A 27393-nucleotide genomic window follows, 5' to 3' on the forward strand; every position below is an offset into this window, starting at 1 on the left:
CCATGGGTACATCAGGTGCCATCTATTGTCCTGTGGGTACATCGGGATGCCATCTCTCCCATGGTTACATCGGGATGCCATCTCATGTCCCGCGGGTACATCAGGATGCCATTCTTGTCCTGTGGGTACATCGATGCCATCTCTTGTCCTGTGGGTGCATCTCTTGTCCGGATGCCATCTCTCGGGATGTCTCTGTCCTGTGGGTACATCGGGATGCCATCTCTTGTCCTGTGGGTACATCGGATGCCATCTCTTGTCCTGTGGGTACATCCCATCTCTGTCCTGTGGGTGCATCGGGATGCCATCTCTTGTCCTGTGGGTGCATCGGGATGCCATCTCTTGTCCTGTGGGTACATCGGGATGCCATCTCTCGTCCCGTGGGTGCATCGGGATGCCATCTCTTGTCCTGTGGGTACATCGCGATGCCATCTGTTGTCCTGTGGGTACATCGGGATGCCATCTCTTGTCCCGTGGGTACATCAGGGGTGCCATCTCTTGTCCCATGGGTACATCGGGATGCCATCTCTTGTCCCAACTCTTGTCCCAAGGTTACATGAGGGATGCTGTCTGTACCCATGCTTGTCCCGTGGGTACATCGGGATGCCATCTCTTGTCCCGTGGGTACATCAGAATGCCATCTCTTGTCCTGTGGGTACATCGGGATGCCATCTCTTGTCCCGTTGGTACATCGGGATGCCATCTCTTGTCCTGTGGGTACATCGGGATGCCATCTGTTGTCCCATGGGTACATGAGGGTACATCAGGATGCCATCTGTCTGTACCCATGCTTGTCCCATGGTACATCAGGGATGTCATCTCTTCTCTTGTCCTGTGGGTACATCGGGCCATGTCCTGTGTGAGTGGGATGCCATCTGTTGTCCTGTGGGTACATAGGGATGTCATCTCTTATCCCGTGGGTACATGACAGGGTTGCCGTCCCTGCCTATGCTGTCCCTGCCTATGCTGTCCCTGTCAGATGTCCTAGAGTTGTGTCCCCTACACATGGGTTTGAATCTCACATCAACACATGGGCAGAGATGGTACCCATGAACCAAAGTGGTTGCAACATGCAACTTGAACATGTCAGCAGAATGCTTATTGTGCCAAATAGTTAAAATCAAATCAAGTAATAAAATCATGTCACATGTTATCATATACCAATCCATATTGTTTTTTAAACTCTGTAGACTCTTCTTCCGTGGACAAAAGAAATAACTTAGGATTCATCTTAAAAATCAGAAAATGTCATTTTTCATCATAAGGATGTTGTTGAAGAGTTTCATCCCTTTAGCCTGCGAGAAACCTATGATTGTTTGTTCGAACTCAGAATGTTCCTGGGAATGTCAGCAACATCCTCATACTCGTGGGTGTCACCTAGGTGTAGACATCCCAACATGTTTTTTTCAAATATGATATGATTTCTGGGTGAGCCAATCTGATTTTAACTGTGTGAAACAAGGACTTCTGAAACATGGACAAACCTGAGGGACCTGGGGTAGTCGAGTGGTTAAAGTGTTGTCTCGTCACACCGTATGTCTGGTTTGTGTCACATGGGTTCAGGGTGTAAATATCCCCTGCTGTGATGTTGCTGGAATATTGAGATGACAAAACTTTATGGATGATCAACTTCTTTATTATTATTAACGTTTTGTCATCTCTATACCACCAACTTGTAGAATTGCCACTCAAACAAATCTGGAATATTGCTGTAAAGCAGAGAACTCACTCACTTGAGTCAGAGGGCATGGTTCTGCCCATATCCAAATGAATTATTAGTAACGGTTTTAAATGGTATGCCTCCTTTTGGCTTAAATACTAGATCACTAAACATTAAGAACATATTATTTACTGATTTTGATGATTTGAGAAACTGCAAAATGTAGTCATCTTGACTCAAGGGTAGATAACTCAGCTCGTTGACAGACATATAATGGAAATATCAGTCCTGAAAACATTTTAACTATTGTAAATTTTCATTGGGGCTCTGAGCTGATTAGTGAGAGTAATCAATAAATCATCAGTGCTCTGTTGAACCGTTACCATGGTGCCAAACTGATCATAGTGTGATAGTAACTTGAAATGTCCATGAACATATTTTACTGTTGTCATTCCTATGTTCCACATGAGAGATTTTGTATGTACATCATCATGATTTTATGAAATTGATTGATCCACTTCATAAAATATGCTTTTGGGGTTCATCTGAGATTTTTTTCAGTTTTAATGTGCAAATTAAAACATTGTACTGAATTGATGCTGTTGTCTTGACTTTTACCTCAACTTCATATCGCCAGAACAATCTTATAGTCGGATCACTTCCAGTTAGCTCGGGATCCTTTTTCAAACTAATTTGGGTGGGTGGGGTAGCCCAGCGGTTAAAGAGTTCACTTGTCTTGCTGAAGACCTGGGTTTGATTCCCCACATGGGTACAATATGTGAAGCCCATTTCTGATGTTCCCCCGCTGTGATATTGCTGAAATATTGCTAAAAGCTGGGTAAAACTAAACTCACTCACACCCACTCACTCAAAACTAATTTCATTTCAGTGTCACTTTCACAGATCATGACCAATATCTTACTTTTCATTCTATCAATATAAAAGAGCAGGTGATACTGGTTTGAATGTTCATATGCAGGTTTTAAAACCTTTCTCTGAATTGAAGTGAATGTGTCATTTTAAGAATTAAACTGTATAGTGATGCAGTTTTGGCACATGACCTGATGAAATTGACAGTCAAGGTCACAGCCAATGAAATTAGCATATGGAACCTAAGTGTGTCAGTAATGGCCTTCTAAGGTGCTGGAAATATGCATGCAAAGTTGCGCATTAGTCATACTGAAAGTTGTGATCCTGGGATTGTTTCTTTGTTGTTTAACCTGCACTCTGCTATATCGCTACATGGCGATCCTGGGTTTGAGCACCAGCTCTAATTAGATTGATGAGTAGCCCAATCTGTTCATGTTGTACTACCCTGTTGTGATGTTGTTGTGTGTGCGATTGCTAAATAAAGCAAATAAAACCTAAACTTGATATATCAGCATGGCAGTTACAGTCTAAAATATCATATTGCAGAGAGGCACTCAACAAATACTGTATGCAGTAATGTAAATGCAATGCATTACAAATTCCTTTAAATGACACCAAGACCATTGCCCGAGTCCACACTCATATTGAGAGAATTGTCAACATGATTTTTTAGTCTTGACTGGAGGGGTATACTTTGGCCTGGTCCTATACCTGCTATATGGCATCCTGGGTTTGAGCACCTGGGGCTATGAACTGCTACACCTGGCACCATACATTATTCATGGGTTTCATCTAAATGGCAGTGTTAAGACCAACATCACTTTGGGCTTTCCCTCTCTTGGAGCTATAGGAACTGACAGATTGTGTGACATATCATTTCTTCCTGGACACATTTGGTTTCACCAATGACATTTGAAAAGGTTTAGTTTCACTTTTATCAAGTTTTGGCCAAACTTCTGTTGTAGTGTGAAATCAGATCTCCATTGTTTGGTTTTATTGGAACCATAAGATTTGAAATACGGTTGATACCAAATTTTCCTAAAACTGTTTTTGAACAATGTTTCTTAGATTTTCGAAACTCCTTTGATATTCTGCTACATTTCATTTCCGAAACGAGGGCAGATAAGCCAGTCGTCTAATGCGCCATCAGGCGCGTAGCAAGCCATTTTTTTTCGTGTAAGCCCGATAGGCTGTAAAGCTATATATTTAGATACTATTGAGGGCTTGTCCATCCTTTTTAGCAACAATCTTGTGTAAGCCCGGGCTTTTTTCTATAATGGTAACTACGCCCCTGGCCACGTTTTCTGTGGCGAGTTGCGTCCCGTGGGTACATGAATATTTCTGGTGCTGGGTTCGAATCCCGTTTTGCCTTGGTTTTGTTTGTAGGTTTGTCAGCACCATACCATTGCCTTTTGGTTGAACAGAGGTAGTCACGCAGGGTGCACACCATCATGGGGTCAAATCGCTCCATCGTCGGCTACATCATCGGCCCAGCGTCGGCGAACATCGTCAGGCCGATGACGTTTTGCTCATCTGATCAACATCTGCCTGACGTCTGAAATAACTATCAGCATCGGCCAGTCATCGAAACATCATAAGTAGTTATTATCATCTCAGCATCGGACTTACACTGGCCCGACCATAATTATCAGTATAAAATATGCCTATAGTCTGTTTGCAGTGAAAACGTACCGATGAATTTCACTTTAAACAAAAAAGTAAATCAAATAAAGTGAAATTAAGATTGCGAATCCTCATAAATTAACCTTGCCAATTAAACATTTAAATCTCAAAATTTTATTCAAATTAGGATAAAAATTGTTTAACAAACGATCAAAGATTCAAATCGCTATTACTGGTTTGTATTACAAGGGGGTAAGCGCAGTAGTTGGAACAGGGAAACAAATGCACGTGCGGTACGTGAAGAGCGTTAACTTAACAAACCTTGTCGTTTTCGGTGTTTCATTTGATGTGCATACACCCTTGTAATACAAACCAATAATAACCATATGAAACGATGGGGCAGTCTAGCTCGTCACGCCGAAGACCCGGGTTCGATTCCCCACATGGTCACATAGTTACAATTAATGTGTGGTTTCTGTTGTCCCCCGCCGTGAAATAGCTGGAATATTGCTAAAAGCAACTTGCCTATTAATAAGATAGAAGCGACAAAACCCTGACCACATCTTGAAGAAATCATGATCCCATTGTACAGTTGTCACTATATCATGAGTATATATTTGTTTCAGCAGTATTACAGCTGTACGATGTTTGTAAACAAATCGAGTCTTCAACATGCAACACTCAAGTATTAAACATTTAAATCTCAAAATTTTATTTTAACAAACGATCATAAAGATTCAAATCGCTATTACTGGTTTGTATTACAAGGGGGTAAGCGCAGTAGTTGGAACAGTGAAACAAATGCACGTGCGGTACGTGAAGAGCGTTAACTTAACAAACCTTGTCGTTTTCGGTGTTTCATTTGATGTGCATACACCCTTGTAATACAAACCAATAATAACCAAAACGATGGGGCAGTCTAGCTCGTCACGCCGAATACCCGGGTTCGATTCCCCACATGGTCACATAGTTACAATTAATGTGTGGTTTCTGTTGTCCCCCGCCGTGAAATAGCTGGAATATTGCTAAAAGCAACTTGCCTATTAATAAGATAGAAGCGACAAAACCCTGACCACATCTTGAAGAAATCATGATCCCATTGTACAGTTGTCACTATATCATGAGTATATATTTGTTTCAGCAGTATTACAGCTGTACGATGTTTGTAAACAAATCGAGTCTTCAACATGCAACACTCAAGTCATTCAACGTATGGGAACAGCGCGCAAACAAATTGATTGTGTTTAACTTACGATTCTTCCGCGAAGTAAAGCGCGTTTTGGCGATCAGACACCAACGTTTCTGTTCTGAAAACGTTTCAGAAACGGCAAAGCCCTTTCCACGTCCGGAAAAAATTTCTGCTAAAAGCAGAGTCGATTGTACAATTCTGACATTATCATGAGTAACGCACTCACCCGCCCTATAAAACATCCCTCCAAAGAGAGAAGCATTGCTGGGTCCAAACATGTGCTCCGTCCTATCAATGAGTCACACGGAACGTCTGTCTTTATATTCACAGAAAGTACCTTAGTCAAACTGAATGAATATCATGCGGATTCTGAAAAACCGCAGAGGATTTGAATATTTGTTACTATCTCAGAAACGTTCAGTTCCATCAAACCTTTCTGTATTTCGCATTTGTAGACCTACAAAACTATCCTGCATGTCAAACTTCGGGGAGAATGCCTTACTGGACGTGGTGACTTAAAACATGAACTTAGATCTTATATCCGGAGGTTCAGGATAATTTGCCAAACCTTTAAGCATTTGTCATCTGAAGTTTACTGTGAAAACAATACTGTAAACCGGAAGTATTCTGCGTCAGTTTATATTTTGCGAATTTTGCGTTTCTCTTCCCCACGCAAAACATTCTCGGCGTAGTAATATTAAGAAAGTAAATTTACATCAAGAATATCTTAGACATCTTATTCATGAAAATACACAGACATTCCACACACAATAATAACAAAATAGATGTATATTACGTGCGTACAACTTCCGCTTACCTCGTTCGTGAGGGTACGTTTTTCGCTCCAACAGCGATAGCCAATTTCACATCATATTATCAACAATCACGAACTGATTACCGTCTCGTTTTCCATGGACTGCTAGTTTACAGTAGCTTCGGTAAAAATGTGTGTGAATTTAAATGGCTTGCTTATTTCACCTCATTCCATGCGCGTACAACTTCCGCTTACCACGCTCATGTGGGTCCGTATAACCTTAGTGTTGATTATAAATACATGTAGTTTACATTTATAAAGCAGAACCTGTAATTAAAATTACACAATGCTAGGATATATTTCGTTGGGTTAAATAATAGTTTCATTTTACTGATCACTGCGTCAGAATTCATCTGTTACATTATTATGTATGTTTTAACTAGATCATAGGGTTTACACTATGTTCACTCTATCTTCCTCCACCCTCAACCTGTCCGCCTATCAGATCTTCAGAACTTGTATGATCAACTCCCGAAACCCTGCATAATCATGGGCGACCTGAACGGCCATAACCCCCATGGGGGAGTTTCGATACAAACAACAAGGGAAAGGTCCTTGAAGAGTTTCTCTCCAATAATGATCTATGCATCTTCAACGATGGATCAAACATTTATCTCCTTCCTGCCACTGGAACATACTCTGCTCTTGATCTATCACTTACAGATTCTAACCTTTTAAACGAGTTTGAATGGTCGTTCCACGATGACCTTTGTGGAAGTGACCACTTCCCAACTATTCTTACTCTGGTCAATCCCGCAGATGAACCACCTTCAACCAGGTGGAATTTTACTAAGGTCAATTGGCCATTATTCCAAACTCTCTGCTCTGAGAAACTTATACCAGACAATTTCAGGAATGTTCCTGATTCCATGGAACTATTTTCTGATATCTTAAATAATATTGGAGACGAAACCATTCCTTAGTCCTCTGCAAACCCGAACATACGCAAACCATGGTTTGATACAAACTGTAAACAAGCTAGGAAAATGAAAGAAGGCGGAAAAGTACTTCCGACAACATCCTACTGTACATAACCTGAATGCCGTTAAAATGACGAATACCAGGGCAAGACGTACCTTTAAACAAACTTAACGTCGATCATGGAGGAAATATGTGTCCAAAATCAACTCCCGCACACCCATGTCCAAGGTGTGGAACATGATTCAAAAGATTAGGGGCAAAGGATCAAAATCTGGTGTTCGCCATCTCAAAGATGGTGACTCTCTTTTAACAAATAAATTTGAAATTGCAAACAAACTTGGCGAAACTTTGGCAAACCACTCCTCCTCGTCAAATTATAACTCTCAGTTCCAGAAATACCAAACCCAACAAGAAAAGAAATCAGCCAATTTTAACTCTAATAATGGAGAGGATTACAATGAAACGTTTTCTCTCTATGAATTACGTACTGCCCTGGGGCAGGCTCACGACACTGCGGCAGGAGCTGATGATATTCATTATCAGCTTCTGAAACACCTCCCTGATTCAAGTTTGGAAACACTACTCAATATATGTGATGATATTTGGACAACCGGAAACTTTCCTCCTTCGTGGCACAATGCCATTATCATCCCTATACCAAAGCCTGGCCGGGATCATACTGATCCCTCAAACTACCGTCCTATATCACTAACTAGCTGTGTTTGTAAAACCATGGAGCGCATGGTCAACAATCGATTAATCTGGTACTTGGAGACCAATAACCTCCTTAGTGACCTCCAATGTGGTTTCCGAAAGCACCGAAGTACCATTGATCATTTGGTGCGTCTGGAATCATTTATCAAAAATTCCATTGTCAACAAACAACATACTGTATCTATCTTTTTCGACTTAGAAAAAGCATATGATAAAACGTGGAAACATCTTTAAAGATTTACATGAATTTGGATTGAGGGGTACATTATCTCAGTTCATATCTCAGTTTTTAAACAACAGACAATTTCAAGTACGGGTGGGTTCCACATTGTCGGATTATTTCCATCAAGATGAGGGCGTCCCTCAAGGCAGCATCCTATCTGTCACCCTTTTCAGCATCAAAATTAACAGCCTCACTAACGTATTGAACAGTTGTGTTGATGGGTCCCTTTTAGTGGATGATTTCAATATTTCATGCCGTGGTAAGAACATGCACACAATAGAAAGGCAGCTACAACTCTGCCTTAACAAAATCCAAAAGTGGGCCAATGAGATTGGCTTGAAGTTTTCAAAATCCAAAACAAATTTTATTCACTTTGGTCGTAAATACAAACCACACAAGGATCCAGATATATCTTAAGATGGTACTTCCATCAAGGTAGTAGAAGAAGTAAAATTCCTGGGACTCATATTCGACCGTCACTTGACATTCTTACCACACATAAATATTTAATAACAATGTGCTTGAAGGCTCTGAAAACAAAGTGCTTGAAGACTCTGGACTTACTAAAATGTCGTTTCAAATACAGAACGGGGAGGGGATCAGACTACCCTCCTTCACTTGTACAGATCTTTGCTTCGCTCTAAACTAGATTACGGCTCCATTGTTTATGGTGGAGCCTGCAAAAGCAATTTAGAAAAAATAGATTCTATCCACCACCATGGCCTGAGGCTCTGTCTGGGAGCTATTATGACCTCCCCAATAGACAGTCTATGTACGGAGGCGATTGAAACTTCCCTTGAACAACGCCGGATTAAACTTTCACTACAGTATATCACTAAATTACGTTCAAATGAGTCCAATCCAGCATACAATTGTGTTTTAAATCCCCTCTATGAAAACCTGTTTCCTAATCTGCCAAGCCTGGTTCCACCACTTGGAATCAGAATTCAACCACACATATCTGCAGCTAAAATTGATCTCAATATCATAGCACCTTACCGACTATCTTCGCCACCGTGGCAGATGGTGAAACCACAGGTCGACCTTACCCTCACTAAACTCAAAAAAGTTCGAAACAAACCCTTTGGTGTTCCAACAGGAATACAACCAGTTACGTTCCAAGTATAACACCCATTGATCCATTTTCAATCCAAGAATGATGACCGAGTTGCCAGTGCTACAGTCATTGGATCCAATTCTGTCTCCTCCAGAATTCCCGACAACAGTTCCATTATCACTGCTGAGGCCAAAGCTATCTTCACAGCTTTGACTTATATTAAACAGCAGAACCATTCCAAAAACTTCATCGTTTTTACAGATTCATTATCTTGCCTTCAAGCACTTCAAAATGTCATCCTATCATCCTGGACATCTCAGAACTTGACAACGACCTTGCTACTGGCCAATGTGACATCGTCCTCTGCTGGTTGCTGGGGTCACGTCGGCATAGCAGGTAACACAAAGGCCGATGCTGAAGCGAAAGCAGCTCTTGACAAGCCCTTATCTCCACTGCAGATCCCATACAGTGATTTCAAACCCACTATCAAAGTTATACTCGGGACCTCATGTAAAAAAGGTGGGACACCCAAGTAGGAAGAAATAAACTTCATCTTTTGGTTATACCTGCAAGTTGTCAGTCATGCACATTATGATGCGATGTGAAATCTGGTTTACATCTGTTTTCCTGAAAACGTGTGAGGACGGGCATCTCTTTGTTGAAAACTACCTTGAGGGAAGTTGAGTGCAAGTGTATCATCAATTGTAACTATATAATGTGAACAACGAGGGAAGCTTGCTTTAACTATGTTTAATTAACAAATATGACATCTTCTGCTTTTGAATAAGAATGTGATGAATATATGACTGTGTTTTGAAACTAAAACTCATTTACATTTATAAACTAAAACTGTTTTGGACTTTGTACTTGATATATCCATGAATACAGACTTGTTCTCGTCACTATATGGCTGGAATAATGCCGATGTGACGTAAAGCCCAACTCAACTCAACTCATACTTTGAAACTTTTGATTCCTTTGTGAAGATCTGGGTTAGAATTGATCTTCAGTAACCCATGCTTGTCGTAAGAGGCGAATAACGGGATCGGGTGGTCAGGCTCGCTGACTTGGTTGATACATGTCATTGTATCCGAAATTGCGTAGATCAATACTCTTGCTGTTGATCACTGGATTGTCTGGTACATACTCAATTATTTACAGACTGCCGTCGCAGAGCTGGGATATTGCTCAGTGCGACGTAAAACTAAACTCGATGCTCATGCTGTTGATCACGGGATTGTCTGGTCCAGACTCAATTATTTACAGACTGCCGCCGTAGAGCTGGGATATTGCTGAGTGCGGCGTAAAACTAAACTCACTCACTTTAAGGAAAGTTACACGAACTGCTGCGGGGCCCATGGAGAAAAATGACGGAACTTTCCTCGAACGAGTCACGACTGACGGATATGAAGGTCAGATTGTCTTGGAAAACAACAATAACAAAATGTAACACTCAGCTCGGAGAGTTAAAAAACATTTAATTGAATAGTTTATACAGCACATATGGTGTTATTCAGAGCGAGTTACGTGTTGAAATGCTTATATATCAATGAACTTGCTTTATCATGAGTATGTGTCAAGTCTCGAACTTCCCACCCCGAGTACTCGAGTTTCACGCCCCAGGTGCTCAAGATAAAATTAAAGGACCCGTTGAATGCCTGTGAGCTATTGTGCCACAGATAGACCAAAATCCAACATATTTTCGTTCACTGAGCACGTGTCAGCAGTCGATATTCGGTGTAATGCCAGAAAATGGCAACTTGAAATGTATCCACAAAGATTAGTACTTAATAATGTTTATCGATGACAAAGTTTATACAACTGATAGGCTGTTTATACAATGACTACCAGTAAAGAAATCTTCAGGCCCCTAGTTAACAAACATCATCTGGACATTTCCTTTCCAACTTTGTCGCGGTGTTGACGGATCATATTTCATAGGGATTATGTAAACGAGGCACCGGCGAGATTGAGAGGCGGTGGAGATTTCCGGCACTTGAATTTGATTGTCAAGAGAATCACATAAACAAATGTCATCGTCGTGGGAGAATTGGGCAACTTCTTGCCTGACAACAGGAGCAGCCAAGCAGCAAGCATCTCATCACGCAGGGGTGTTCGGATTAGATGGTTCCGTATGGGGAGCGACAGACGAAGTCGCCAGAGAGGTAAGAATATGGCGCCACTGCCAGTGTTCACTTCTGTTCAAGTTTCTAAATGTGTATTCCTTATTTTCACTGAATGAAATATATCATGATAATCACAAGTGGATCATTATGGGGGACAATGTGCATTATTTGTGGTGCAATTTTAAGTTTGACTATTTGGAATTCCAAATATGAACTTGATTATTCTATCGCAGGCGACAGCTTAGGCTTTTAGATTGCCTGTCAAACGAGATCGCGTAATGGTGGCTTTATTGTTCGTTGTGTCATTGTCGCGGGTGCCAGCACATGAAACACAAACCCGGACTGGGCCCTGTTACAGTTGTGACACTTATTGTCATCACCACTTTCGGTCAGTAGTCGCTGTCACTATGTCACTGTCCGATCCCGTCGGGTTCGCCTTCGTAGCCCATAAGAAACTCTGAGTCATATCTGTGTTCCCGTGTCTGGTGTGAGTAAACAAGGGCTAAATGTATGTTTAATTTGTCAATCTTTGTAAGAAATAATGGTAAGAAGTAAATTTCAGCATTGAAATATTGCCACACACATAACAATAATTTTATGGTGTCCAGTTTAATGCAATGCATCTGTCCTTTCCATTTATGATGTGTCATGTTTGTTTATGCTCTGATAAACAGGTTTAATCCTGTTGACAGAGCTATTGTTGAGAAATGTTTGTGACTAGATAGGAAAGAGTAGTTCTGAAAAAGAGCCAGGGTTTATAATCATGAATTCATTGTAGGTATTGTCATGATGATCTTATCTTCCATGTCTGAGCAGAGACCATATATCTCTGGTCTGAGCTGTGCTCTTCTTTTGCAGACACACATTATTAAGTCCACTGATGGACTTATTCTGTTCTTAAAACTGAGTCTGAGCAGCAAAACATTGCTCTTACCATGATTTTCAGTAGATAATAATATTACCATATAGACGATTATCTATTAGCTGAGCATGCCATAGAGAATGTAACACGTTATATTTGGGATTACACCTTCTCAGTAAAGAACATAATCTATTACTTTTGTTGGGTTGAGTCCCGTCCAGGATTCGAACCCACACTCTCAGAGTCAGGCACCTAATCACCAGCACACAAAGTCAGCTGTCTAACCCACTCAGCCACCGCTGCTTCCACAGCGACTGTGTATGCTGTAGTAGTTATGAAATCACAGCTTAGCTTTCATTGTTATACATGAACAACATCTTGTTTTTTGTAGCATATGTTATATTTGGGATTACACTTTCTCAGTAAAGTACAGATTCTAGTACTTTTTGGGGGGTTGAGTCATTGTGTATTTCATCGTTTTTTGTATATGGTGTTGTATGATATATAATCGTGTCACATAATTACATAAGATTTATCAATTTCTAAAACAGTGATAATGTGTGGTGTGTTCAATGTATCTGTGTTTGGCTGGCAAATTGAAAAATTGCAAAGAAATCTTTCTGTGATAAAGATTTAGTGATTTGGTCTATTTACAAAGTTACCCTAATGATGACAGCCAAAAAAATCCTCAAAACAAGCAAACTGAAAGTTCTGTACATAATTTTAGAATGGAGTTGGATATCACGGTAAGTATTGTGTTATGAGGATTAGTAGTGTTCCAATTAATAGAGGTGGCGGGGGTAGCCTAGTGGTTAAAGCGTTGGCTCGTCCTTACTGAAAAAGAGTCTAACAAAACCTTGTGGAACGTCGCGTCAGGTAACCATTTCAATTGACCAATCAGAACACAGCTTACCAAATCGAAAAACTTAAGTTGACATTCGCACATACCTTTTGAACTTTTACCTCGAAATAGTTTTTTTGTACCCGAACGATTCGAATGCTATTTTCCGTGACGATCGCTTCGAGTGTGAGGCACATGGAGCACGCCACAACCGTGGAGTGAACAGTCGCTGAAAGTAGCGTTTTGTCAGTATTCAAGGATGTCAGCATACGGAAATATTAGCTAATGATAACCATGTCAACAGAAACCCAAAAGCATATATTCTGCAGGTCATAGATCTGTGTTTTATGCAGGTTTTGATTTGTTCGCGAGATCAGTGTTGGCGATCGGGGAAGAGTAAATCTATTTTGTAAGTCCCGTCGAACCCTGTATAGTAGCCGTTGTCTGATTGGTTAAATCCGTTCTGTCGCCTCGCGTTTGATTGGGCGGTCATATGTCAGCCCAAAGGTTTCCTGACGCGACCTTCCACAAAGACACACGGGCTTAGTTTTGTTAGACTCAGTATAGCAGTGTAACAAATAAAACTGAGCCTAAGTTTACTTAGACTGAGGAAAATCTGTAAAAAAAAGAAGGTAAGCAATTTTTTTCGATGATCGCTCATTTGTAATGAACCAATCATCAATTGTGAGATTTCAACCAATTCCCAACACTAATGAGGATGGTGAGGCCTTTGTTGCATGAGGTATTGCATAAATCTACCCCAAGGTAGATTTTGTAAACAGAATACTTCCTGCAGTAGAACATCAGAACCCCGCAGGTCGAATAACTTGCTATTTGCATTATTTATTGACTCATGTTGGAATTTGTCTTGAGCAAACTGTGCTTATCATAACAGCCTACTTAAAGGATCAAGTTATGAAACGTTTGACTTGGTGTATCCGTGGCAAAAGATCCTACTTACGTAAATCGATGCTCATGATATCAATCACTAAATATTTACAGACCTCCATCATTAAGCTGAGCTAAGTTAAACAGGAAACCAACAAAAGATGATACAGAATATTTGTAAATCTGTCAATAAAGGCCTATTTATGAAACCATTCTAAACACTTGGTTCATGTTTCAGATTCCAAAAGATTTTTTTATGACTGTGTCCACCATCATGTCTGGAGGTCCTGGAGCGGGCAAGCTGAAGATCAAAGACAAGTCGTACATCACAATTCGTTCTGATGCCAACCTCCTTATAGCCAAGAGTGGAGCTGGGGGGATGACTGTCAGCAAGAGCAAACAGAGTGAGGCCCATATGAGTTGACGATGTCGGCAGATTGTGCCAAATTGTTCTGATACTGCTATTGCTCCAGTCTCAATGATATCATGGTATGGGGTAGCCTAGTGGTTAAAGCATGCGCTCGTCATGCCGAAGACCCGGGTTCAATTCCCCACATGGGTACAATGTGTGAAACCCATTTCAGATGTCCCCTGCCGTGATATTGCTGGAATATTGCTAAAAGCGGCGTAAAACTAAACTCACTCACTCACTCAATGATATCAAATCTTTGTTTAGATATACTTCATCAGAGCTCCAGATAAGTTTTAGCTCATGTGGGTACTGTACCCACTGTATTTTTTTGGAGTGGGCATTATGAATGTTGAGTGGGTATTTCATTTTCCGTTACCCACTGCTTTCAAATATGTGCGTTTTTCAGTCAATTTACTTACCTAAGTATTATGTCATTGAGTAAGTTTACTAAGAAGGTATGTTCTGCCTTATGTCATACTTAATCAAAACCAACTTAAATATAATGGAAATGATTTCATAAAAAAATCACTCATCCTCATCCTATCCTATACTGTACAACTATCTAACATTTTAATCCATGTGTTTTATAAATATATTCCGGTTTGTTTTAAACTTTTTGTTATTTTTTAAATGCATAATTATATTTCAATGCGTAATTGGAGATTTTCTATGCATATTTTACCCAAATGTGCAGCTTATCTGGGCCTCTGCTTCATGTATGAGAAATGGTGGTCACATGATTACACCTGTGCAGCATGCAGAGGTACAGATATAAATGCACACGCATTTATTTACAGATTTCTATTCATTGATCGCATGTGGGCATCACACATACATGAGCTCTGGTTAATGCTTGTAAGGGGCACGTGTCTTGTATATTGTCAGTCATGTCACAATCAATAACCAGGATACAGTTAGAGATGAATTTATGCAAATGAAATATGTACTCACCTGGTACGACTAATGTTTGTTCCCTTCTTTCTTGCCTTGCTTTGTGGTTAAAGCGTATACTATTCACTCCTAAGATCCAGGTTCAATTCCCTACATGGGTACAATGGTTAAAGCCCATTTCTGGTGTCCCCTGCTCTGATATTGCTGGAATATTGCTAAAAGCGGCATGAAACCTTTCTGCGTCACTCTTGCTCTGCACATGCTGACACAAGTTGTTTAGATCAATGCTCATACTGTTAATCACTGGATTGTCTAGTCCAGACCCAATTATTTTCAACAGCATATAGCTGGAATATTGCTGAGTAAAGCGTTCAAACAAACAAAATAAAAAGGTCATCAGTTCAACCTTTCTGCATCACTCTTGCTCTGCACATGCTGACACAAGTTGTTTAGATCAATGCTCATACTGTTAATCACTGGATTGTCTAGTCCAGACCCAATTATTTTCAACAGCATATAGCTGGAATATTGCTGAGTAAAGCGTTCAAACAAACAAAATAAAAAGGTCATCAGTTCAACAGGACAAGTAGGTTTTGCAATCCCCAGATGGTATAATTACATTCAGTAATTCCTGCTTGCCTGTTTATGTTTTCAGCGTATGTTATTGGACTCTATGACGATGAATCTGTCCAACCTTCAAACAACTGTCTAGCTGTGACAAGTATCTGTGACGCACTCAAAGATTGTGGTTACTAAGCCAATGGCTGATGCTTGACAAGGTAGGACTACTCTGCATTTTAAAGATTTGTGTTAGCAGATTTTACGGAAAAAACATACACCAAGTTGGCAGTACAGTACAACTTTGTCATGTTGCTGAAATGATAATAATTGTGATAAGAGAAAGTTATGTGTACTAAATAAGGAAGTATAATCACTAATTTAGGGCTGTGTTTTGACAAATTGCATTGTAATATATTGCGTTTCAGGTATCCATATTGTGATACATATTGCGAATTATTGGGAGCTAAGAAATTAGTAAAAGTGTATTTGACATTGAGTGAATGTTTGTACATGCAGATCCCATTTTCTACATGCTAAGGCCCTAAAAATAAATGTGTTGGTTCTGATAATTGGTCATCTCAAAATTAGGTTGGATTGTCTATTTTCCTTTTTTCATACAATTGACTGTATGTTAGGTATGCCATTTAGTCGATTAATTACAAAAGGTAACATCAGTTGTGTAATATAGTCATTTCTAACTAAATCGATTGAGATAATCACATGACTTCATGTGTTTTTTACTGGTTCTAAGAAAAAATGTTGCAATACGTATCTTTTCAAAAGTGTATTGCAGTATATTGATATACTGTAATACTGTCCAGTGCATCCACTACGTGCAGAGCTGTGGGGAATTTGGTCCCCAGCAACCCATACTGTTCTCCCCATGGGGGTTCTGGGTAAGAATATAGGTCCCCACAGGGCTCCAGATAATTTTTCAACATCAGGAGTACTGGAAAACCCTAAATGTACATTTAGAGTACTGAATGGAATTTTTTGGAGTATAAGTAATCCTGTGTTTCGTTTCATATATGCACCACAACATTGCTACTCTTGTGTAAACAGGTCAATAAACAATAAAACAATACTTTTTCAGATAAATACGTCTGTAAATGATTCTAAGACCATACACCATTCCTGTGGTGCGTATCTGCTACGTTTTCTAAATTATTTCCTACCGTATCATGCATATTTTCTATCCGTACATACGCCGATACAGCCCTTATCTGGAGCCCTGTCCCCAACAAGCTATCCTGGTCTCCCCATGGGAGCTCTGGGTAAGAATATACTGGGTAGGTCCCCAGCAACCACAAGCTGGCCTCCCCATGGGAGCTCTGGGTAAGAATATACTGGGTAGGTCCCCAGCAACCACAAGCTGGTCTCCCTATGGGAGCTCTGGGTAAGAATATACCGGGTAGGTCCCCAGAAACCACAAGCTGGTCTCCCCATGGGAGCTCTGGGTAAGAATATAGGTCCCCAGCAACCACAAGCTGGTCTCCCTATGGGAGCTCTGGGTAAGAATATACCGGGTAGGTCCCCAGCAACCACAAGCTGGTCTCCCTATGGGAGCTCTGGGTAAGAATATAGGTCCCCAGCAACCACAAGCTGGTCTCCCTATGGGAGCTCTGGGTAAGAATATAGGTCACCAGCAACTTATCCCTGTCAGGAGAGGCTAATACGTTGATTGTACACAGGTTCAATTTGCGCTTATCATGTTGTTCACCATATTGTCCTGTCAATACACTTCATGCTTAAGGCCACCGTGTTGTTGCTTGAAAATTGTTGAATACAGCAGTAAACAACAAACACAAGCAAGCAAACAAACAAACAAACAAACAACCAGAAAGTACTTGCTTTGTCAAAATACACTATCTGCATGAGTGTTTTAGTATTAGATTTGATCTAGAAGTAGCAAAACTTCGGATATCATTGGTTTAAGATTATTTCCTTTTCCCCACAGACCCTACCTGAGAAGCTGCCTGGCCCTATGCGAATGGATGTGGGTTTGTGTGTTGGCATGGCCAGCCAGCCTGTCTGGCTGATCTTAATGCAGCTACTATGCATTGTAGTCAACTATTTAACATGGTTGGACTGAGGAAAGGTGTTGAGGTACATCCGATCCAACACAGATATTCAATTGCATGACATATTTTATGTACATTTTTTAAATTTGAAATTTAAAAGATTTTCAATGCTTGTCAGTATTTGTTAAGGCAATTCTTCCAACTGTTTATGAAATTGACATGCTTGTTATTAGTTACTTTATGTCTTTATTCCTCGGTTAAAAAGCCACTGATTTGTAGTGGCCCGATTCTTGATTCTTAGGTTTCAGTCATTCACGGCAGTGTTGACGCTGAAGTCTGTAATTTGTATTATACATTTTGGGGTACTCAGCTTGGCTGGTTCACTTGATCCATTATATTTATGGAGCAAATGTGAATATTCCAAGCTCAGTCCCAGCACATGACACCTATGTTAGCCTCCCAATATCAACAATGCTCTGTGAGGAGCTTGTTAATTTTCCATTCAAGGGAGACAATTCTTGTAGGTATTAATGGGATGGGTACTACCAAGGGGAGGTGTGGCAACTTACAGCCTACTGTAGTATTTGCTCATGTAGGTGTAGAGGTAATATGTTTTAGCATGCTTGCATTGAGGTAGTTTGACACACTGTGATACATCATGTATATTCTATCAATACGGACGAAAGGTTAGGGACCGTTCATAATTTATGGCAGGGGCGGTGATGATGATTTGTATGGAGAAGCATGATGATGATTTTATGGAGAAGCATGTACAATGTGAATGAAACACAAAACACACACCAAAAAACTCAGTTCCATATTTCTAAAGCATAATTTTTATGTACAAAATTGCTTCTCTTCCCTCCACCCCCCGAATCATATGTACAAAATTGATGACCCCCTACCTCCCCAGAACAAAATGGGTGACCCCCCTTAAAATCATCATAACCACACACACACACACACACACACACACACACCATAAATTATGAACAGTCCCTTAATGTATCAGCGTTGAGGACAATAACTGTAATACTGTTCGAAGTGGCATTTAACCGAGCTCACACTGAATTAACATAAGCAGTGTTCAAAACCAGACTTTAAAGTTATAGGGGTTCACTTCACAGCCCCTAAGTCTTGACTGACGGGAGCCATACTAAACACATACATAAGCTGCTTTATATTTCCTAGCCTGGATAAACATGCTTAATTTAATTCCCTGGTGTCAAAACTAAATGAAAACTTGTTAAGTAATGTCTTTTTTTATTCTTGGTTGTGATATGTACTGAATGAATGCCAGGTGACGTGAATATTAATTACTGATTTCTGAAAACAATTCGTCCAAAAATAATTGAAATCTGTGAAACAGCTGGACTAATGGCAATGTATGAAATAAGCCAAAAACCCAGCCAGACAACAGGGCTGGTAACTTCAAAATGTTACCAGCCCAAAATGGATTTAACCAGACCAGACACCAAGATGTGGTGAATTTGCTCAAATGTATGGAACATCTCAAATTTGCACAAGACCGTCGGGCTGGCGAGCTGTAAATTTAGACCGTCCATCAGAAATCTAGCCAGTCTCTGGCGGTCAGGCCTTATTTCATACGCTGCTAATGGCAGTCAATGTTCCATCAGTCCTTGAAAATGTCCCTTCCTCCAGTTTGTGTCAGTGTATACTGCTTTGTAGCAAAGTAAAGGTATATGTTCCCTGTTTCTTGTTGGTCAGCCATGGAAATCGTCCTTGTGATCGCCATCAGGGTTTGTGATTTTGTCAGGGTAATGTGATCTTTTGGTTTCATTTCTCTATCGGTTTAGAGTAATCCTCTTTGCAAAATGGCTACATTGTTGCAATTTGAAGTAAGATACTGATGTTTGAACTGATGTAGTTATGTTATCTCTGCTTCATATTAAATATGACAATCAACGTTGCCGTCATGAGCCTGAACCATATCATAATCTAATTCTAACAAGATATGTTTTCAGTTCAGTCAGTTTCACTGTACTTGTTTAATAACAAACACAGCCTTAGAATTATTTTTTTTTTATTCTCTAATCTAGTCCAGAGGATGAGTTGAAATCTGGTTTTGCTAGTCCAAAGGGGGAAAGTGTTTGGTGCGTTCACATTCCCTGTCAGTCTTACTCAGTTCAAACTTGTCCTGGTTCTGAATTACACCTGTCAACTGCTACTAGCCATTAAGGGACTATTATCATGGTACTTCATACCTCAGTTTAGTAGAGAGGGCCTAGCTGACTGGATGTATAATGGTTCTGAACCATGTTACCTGAAGCTTTACTTCTGCAGATGCAGGGTTACAAGACAAGTGTCCTCGTCACAGCACTAGTATTGACAGTGAAAACTTAAATGGTCCTTTTGGTCTTGGCGTGCTATTGTGATACTCAAATACTGTGACAACCCAAAACTAAGATCCTTCATCAACAGACATTTTTTGTACATGATGGTTGTGGTGCCCAACTTGCCAGGACTGTAGGCCAGTACTCAAATTTGTGACCCATGATGTGCTGATGTGACCATTGGCTATCGTGACCCATCGGGTACTGATGTGACCCATTGTGGGACCCACACTGTATCGATGTGACCAATGGGGTACTGATGTGACCCATTGTGTGACCCATGTGCACTGATATGATTCATGGTGTACTGATGTGACCTGTGGTGTGTGTGACCCATGTACTGATGTGACCTGTGGTGTACCGGTTTGACCCATGGGGTACTGATGTGACCCATGGTCTACTGTGTGACCCACACTGTACCGGGTGTGACCTGTGGTGTATGTGACATGGTGTACTGATGTGACCTGTGGTGTACCGGTGTGACCCATGGTCTACTGGTGTGACCTGTGGTGTACCGACCTGTGGTGTATGTGACCCATGGTTTACTGATGTGACCTGTGGTGTACTGGTGTGACCCATGGTGTACTGGTGTGACCCATGGTGTACTGATGTGACCATGGTGTACTGGTGTGACCCATGGTGTACTGATGTGACCATGGTGTACTGGTGTGACCCATGGTGTACTGATGTGACCTTTGGTGTACTGGTGTGACCCATGGTGTACTGATGTGACCCATGGTGTACTGATGTGACCCATGGTGTATTGATGTGACCATGGTGTACTGGTGTGACCCATGGTGTACTGATGTGACCTTTGGTGTACTAGTGTGACCCATGGTGTACTGATGTGACCCATGGTGTACTGATGTGACCCATGGTGTACTGATGTGACCTGTGGTGTACTGGTGTGATCCATGGTGTACTGGTGTGACCCATGGTGTATTGATGTGACCTGTGGTGTACTGGTGTGACCCATGGTGTACTGATGTGACCTGTGGTGTACTGGTGTGACCCATGGTGTACTGATGTGACCTTTGGTGTACCAGTGTGACCCATGGTGAGTGAGTGAGTTTTAGCCATTATATGATGGTTCTTTAAATACTATCTCTTGTATCATATCTTCATTGACTTATAGACTACATTCCTGAGTTGATGGTTTCCATGCTCAGACATTTCACAGGTTTAGAAAGTTCGTTTTTTCATTCAATGTTTTTTGGGGAGACTACTCCAAGAGCCTGGTTTGACCTTGTTTCCCGAGTCCTCAGTGTGTAGCTAGTCATACTTACGCCAGAAAAACGTAGTTGCCATGCTTACATGTTCTGCCTGTTAGAAAACTGAAGAAAAGGTTCAAAATTCAGGGATGAGAATTTTCCACGGATCCGCGGAATTCCGGGAATTTCACAAGGCCAAGGGTCAATTTTGTGAATCGTCTAAATCTGTTGACAACTGTATGAATGTGCTTCAGCAGATTTAAAGTTTTAATTGTTGCTGTGTTCATGATATTGTCATTTCTGAGCCAGTTCTAAAGGTCTAAAATGCCTAAATATCAGGAGCTTCGGCTACTTTTCTCACAACTTCATTCTCATCACTGAAAATTACAATGTAGACCAACTTTATGGATAACAACTTCTTATGGTTGTTATCCATGAAGTTTATGTATATTGTACTTCCCAATTCTAAAATGTCACTCAAAGTGGTTGGAAATTATATCATGCAAATGTTTCTAGTCCATAAGGAATGTAATTATTGGATGTGTGCATGTCTTCAACGCAACGTAGTTGTCTGGGGCTAGTGGGCTAGAGAATTTTGATGGCTCATTTCACAGTGATCTTTTTATCATAGAAAAGTATAATACTTTATGGATAACAACTTCTTTTTTTCTTATGATGCGACGTTTCGGTATAGCTTCTTATACCGTTGTCAAGCAAGAGTATTGCTTGACAACGGTATAAGAAGCTATACCAAAACGTCGCATCAAACAAAAAAAATAAGTTGTTATCCATAAAGTATTATACTTTTCTATTATCCATCAACTTCTAAAGTGCCAATCAAGCAGATGATCTTTTTATCGTGTGAATAGACAAGTGTCATAAAACATGTTTCAGAATCTTGTTTTACTGAATGAGGTGAACTTTTAGGATTAGCAAGTTTCTTAATAAAGTTATAGATACAGAGTTATGTCCCTTTTATAGATCAACACATCCTAAACAAGTTCTTTGGAAGGTGTGTTTTTTCCAAATATTTTGGGTCGAGATGAGTGTATTCCAGTGTGACATTTTTCCCATTGATGAAACACTTTCTGTCAAGTGGACTTCATGGTCCTAAAAATATCCCAATTGTTCCACGGTTGGTATTCTAAACTGTTTGTTTATTTCTTAACTTTAGTTTTGCTTTTTGTTGTGTATTTTTGTGAATGTCCGACCAATACATTCCTCTAGGTAGGTAGTAGAACAAGAAAATTTAATGATTTAATGTTTCGTCCAATCATATTTGAGCTTAAGATGTCCAGATGTAATATGTTATAATCAGACCTTTTATTCCATAGCGGATCAGGTCAGGTGAACCTCAACTGGTGTTGATGAAGGATGTGTGTGTGTTCAGATGTCAACTTTGTAACACAATTTTGGGCTGTGGTTAAAGTGTTTACCCATTATACCTAAGCCATGGGTTTGATTCCCCAGATGTGCACAATGTGTAAAGCCTACCGTATTTCTTGTATTCCCTTCTGAGACTTTGAAAGAATTTTGCTGAAACCTGAGTAAAATCTCATTTGTTCACTCAGACATTTCAGCTCCATTTTTTGGACAACCTTGATTCGTCAAAAAAAGATCACACAGCACTCAAATGTTTCTTATGTCATCGTCCCTTGTGAGTTTAGAAAGTTCACGGACACAACATCCTATGGAGGTAACTTCTGACCTTAAAAGGAAAAGGTAAAAAGACTGATTCTAATTTGATTGGTCGGACAAAGTTCTACCATACCTGTGTGTCAGCATTTTATGATTGCATAGAGATGGCCGTAGAATTTATATATGTGGTTGCCAAATTTATCTTTGAAGATGAAATCATGAATTCCTAGTTTTAATGAGCATGTGATAGGATTCAGTTGTGTGGTATAATTTGTACCATGAAACAAGGAACAACAGGGAACATAGTACAATTTTACTAGTGGCCATGCCTTTGAGAGAGGATTAAAACATGTTTAAGAGTTCCAACTCCACAAACTTCAATCTCAATAAGGTGCATGTTAGTTCTTGCTGCCTTAAAACAAAACTCCAAGGGCGTCCCAAAGGTCATGTTAAAATGACCTTTCATTTGACCAATCACAGCATAGTTTACCAGATGAGTAAAGCAACAGTCGGGATGTATTTTCCAATCATACACCCTTGAAAGAGTTAACATGCTTTGTCCCAGTGAAAATCATTGTCTGTCATTCACTTCATTTGGATGAACATTTAAACTAAAGAGATGTCCTGCAGGAAGTCCGGCATACAATCCCTGTCATCAATTGGATTTTCAAGAATATTCATTTATTCAGTTACCAAATTTTAAATTGAGAAATTTGCCAAAATATTTAAGAAGATTAGTCTGGAAAAGAAGCCTCCAGTATGTCATAAAGATCAAAGCTGTCTTCTGATTGGCTAATGTTGATTTCCTGTTAGTAATTTCATTCATCGGTCAAAAATTCATTTTGATTCCATCGGGAACTTTGTTTGGAGGTAGTAAGAACAAAGATTGGATTTGGGTGAGATTGTACAAACTTTAAAGTGCCAAAAATACCAAAATGCTTTAATCTACTGGTTTTAAGATTTTAAAAGTATACCTTCAAGGGCAACAATGCTCCAACTCGCAGTCATCTCAGTGCTTAAGTTTGCAAGTGTAATCATTTGTTGCCATTAAGTCAAACCAGCCTAGATTACAGTCAAACCAGCCCAGTCAAATGTAAGTCTGAGTGTTTCAATAGGCATCCAGTTTTCATTATCCTGAAGGTTGGTGTGTTGTTGCCATGAAGCAGGGAGGTCATTAGAGTGTCTTTATGGTGGAATGCTGAATATAACCTCTGTGTATATCTTAAATGCTTCATGAAAACTGTCAAATAAGTCCCAATTTCTTATTGTCAACATTAGTATAGCTATATTATGTAAACTGTATGTCAGTATTCCTGTTAGGGCTGCAACGATTCACCCAGACCTCGATTCGATTCGATTTTCGATATTGGACCCTTGATTCGATCATTTTCGATTTGATTCTTCATACAGGTAAAACATCAGATTTTATTTAACTCTCAGAGTCTTCTTTTTGAGCATGAAGTCCATCTTCAACTTGACGATATCTACCAACAACAATTCTCATTGGATAATAAACAACCAATCACGTTTTGCCTCATTTCAGCGCTTGAAACTGCTCGAGTTGGAGTCAAATTTACATTCTGGCTGTGTGGGAATAATTTAAATAGGTATCCAAATATCGAATTGAAATAGTGATGATGGATGAATCGAACCTGAATTGTTGTTTTGTTTTCAACTCTTTTTATACCATTGTACTGGTTTCATTGTGAACTTCATCCAATATTTACATTTATCAGTTTTAAACTGTTTTTATTCCTATATTCATTTGTTGTGTTCTATGTATTTACTTAATTAGGGAGGTGATGGGGTAGCCTAGTGGTTAAAGCAATTGCCCGTCATGCCCAAGGTCTGGGTTTGAATCCCAATGTAAAACCCTTGTCTGGTGTCCCCTCTCTGTGATATTTCTGATATTGCTAAAAACAGGGTCAAACCTTACTCACTCACTCAAGACAGTTTGATTGTTCAATGGCCTGGGATTGAGATGGTTGTATGAAGAAGAAGCCCAGCTGTTCCTTGTGAAATTGTGATAGGACATTACAGTGCCACTATGCCGTCTGGGTAGAAAGAAAGAAAGAATACACCAAACAATTGGAAATTACAAAATTGACAATATAATCAAAATGTTTCAAGATTGAAATCAGCCATGGAAATGCTGAAAACATGGTCCCAGACACAGACATGATACTTGTAACAAATACACCACCATTGAATAACCTTTTCTTGTTAGTTTCATTTTTAGCCACCTTCGTACTTGGTTGAAAAATTTCTTTTGCACAGCAGTTTAACATGAGATATATTGTAACAGTTCCATCATAGAAAGTGCTTTTCTTACAACGAATTAACAGCTCAAACTTTCACTGTTTCATTTTTGTACTGTTGGTTACGTTACTTTAGCGGGAAAAATTTTACCAAATGATTACCTTAGTTGCAACCTAAAACCAATAAAAACATGGTTTTAGTAGAAATCCATGATTATTTTGTTGAAACTCAACATTTCCTTTGTATGACAATATGCCTCGTATTGTCCTCTCTTGATGGCACTATTGCTGGAACAGTCCCCAATGTGATATAACATATAGATCATAGGTAATACTCATGTACTTATCACTTATGCACGGTGGACCTCGGTATATGTATTATCCAGTGCTAATTGTTTTTCAAATTCACTGCTTTCAGCAGTTTTGTTGTGCCATGCCAGCAATATTTTTTGCAATGGTATTAATGCTTGCAGTATTATTCGTTTTGTTTACATTTGATTATCCATGCTTTAAGAAGAATTTTTAATTGACAACATTCCTTGAAACGGACACAAACAGCCTAGAAAACTTGGTGTAATGAACCTTTCATTCCTGTAAATGAGAGTTAGCACATGGCTCTATCAATATCCTTATGAAATACACGTACATGTACATCCTTTTGCCTTGTGCCCAGTAACATACATGACTCTGAAACACTACCAGCATCTTCATTCAGTGATCCTGTTTCTACCTCACCTGATAAAAATCAAATAAGTAATAATGAACCCCATCTTAATGGTTTTTTCACACAGAGAATACCAATAATTTATGTCCGTAGTTTATATTTCTATTATCAGGATAATTCATAGAGTTGAGATTGCCCTGAACTATATTTATTTTTAAAACTTTTAGTTAGGTTTTTTTCGGTTAACGTCAGAAAATTATGTTAATTCTTTGCCTCATGAAATAAACCACTGACCTAGATTTGAAATTACCGGTAAGAGACACTGGGAAATGGTATATAGATTTTCTTTTTCAGGCTGAATTAACATAGAAATACCCTTATACATCCTACATTGCTTCATCATAGTGGACACATTGTAGTTTCCAGGAATGTTATGAATGTTATTCCACAGGGGCATTAACTTCAATATCATCACATGTTGCATCATTTGTTCAGCCATTGTCTTGCTGTTCTTAATGTTGATTGTTGGCAATCATGTATTTATTTCAAATAACAAAAATCATTTGTCAGAACACCATGTTTTCACTTGAGTTTGTTACGTATGATGATATTGAGAATAAGAATTGAGACATCTATCTCTCAGATAATGGTGAAAAAAAATCAAAATTTGTAATTAAAAATGTGAAATCAAAATAACAAATATTTGTATCATTTTTTCATTTTTAAACATTTTTATATTGTTGAGATCCATTTTCTCTTGTAAGGATAATTTCAGTAATTTGATGATTTGTATATAGAAATATTGTGTTAATGTTTGGCAGAGGACCAAAAGATCCCCAAAACTGTCATGGTGTCTTGGTATTGTAGCTGTGAAGAGCAGCAAACTTGATGCAGCTTAAAGCAATATTCACTCACTAACTCACTCTATTTTGGTCAAGTCTAGTGTTCAACTCAATATATGTATAATTTACATATTTTGTCTGCTATTTCCAATATGTTTATGCAGATTTGTCTAGTCTTGCCATTGGGTTGAATTATGTTGCTGACATTTTGAGAGTTATTTCTGTTAATAAGTTATTGCCTTGTGCATTCCTGTCCTCTACTTTAAATGAAATTTTCTGATAAACTGTGTTCATTCCCAAGTTTTCAAATAAAAAAGTTGTCTTTACTCAAATTGTGTTTGTGAATCTGTATAGTTTTGTAATATATGGGATTGTACATTCCCATTAAAGTACAGATTCCACTACTGTTTGTTGGTTGAGTCCCATCTGGGATTCGAACTCACACTCTGAGAGTGAGGCACCTAAACACTGGCTGATCTCAAAGGCCATGTGTATTCATATATACAAGACTGTCTAAGCAGGCAGAAAAATTAGACTATTAATAATCAAGACACACAATCAGGACACTTGAATCTCTCTGGACCGACACAAGCAACTGACAGGAGACGGGTCTAGACAGACACAAGCGCCTGGCAGGAGACGGGTCTAGACAAACACAAGCACTTGGCAGGAGATGGGTCTAGACAAACACAAGCGCCTGGCAGGAGATGGGTCCAGACAGACACAAGCACCTGACAGACACAAGCACCTGGCAGG

At 39.6% G+C, this 27393-nt stretch overlaps 1 protein-coding gene across 1 annotated transcript; it reads left to right on the forward strand.

Annotated features, from left to right (window-relative positions):
- The first annotated feature begins 11031 nt into the window (after window positions 1-11031).
- On the forward strand, window positions 11032-18553 carry LOC124277301 (profilin-A-like). The gene is made up of 4 exons (XM_046712953.1): window positions 11032-11233; window positions 14024-14189; window positions 15744-15867; window positions 17607-18553. Exons 1-3 carry the CDS (start codon window positions 11099-11101, stop codon window positions 15842-15844), a joined length of 402 nt encoding a protein of 133 aa, XP_046568909.1. The 5' UTR covers window positions 11032-11098; the 3' UTR covers window positions 15845-15867; window positions 17607-18553.
- Window positions 18554-27393: the final 8840 nt, after the last annotated feature.

This window comes from Haliotis rubra, unplaced genomic scaffold, assembly GCF_003918875.1.
Source record: "Haliotis rubra isolate DU_JTF1 unplaced genomic scaffold, ASM391887v1 Scf22, whole genome shotgun sequence".
NCBI classification, from domain to species: domain Eukaryota; kingdom Metazoa; phylum Mollusca; class Gastropoda; order Lepetellida; family Haliotidae; genus Haliotis; species Haliotis rubra.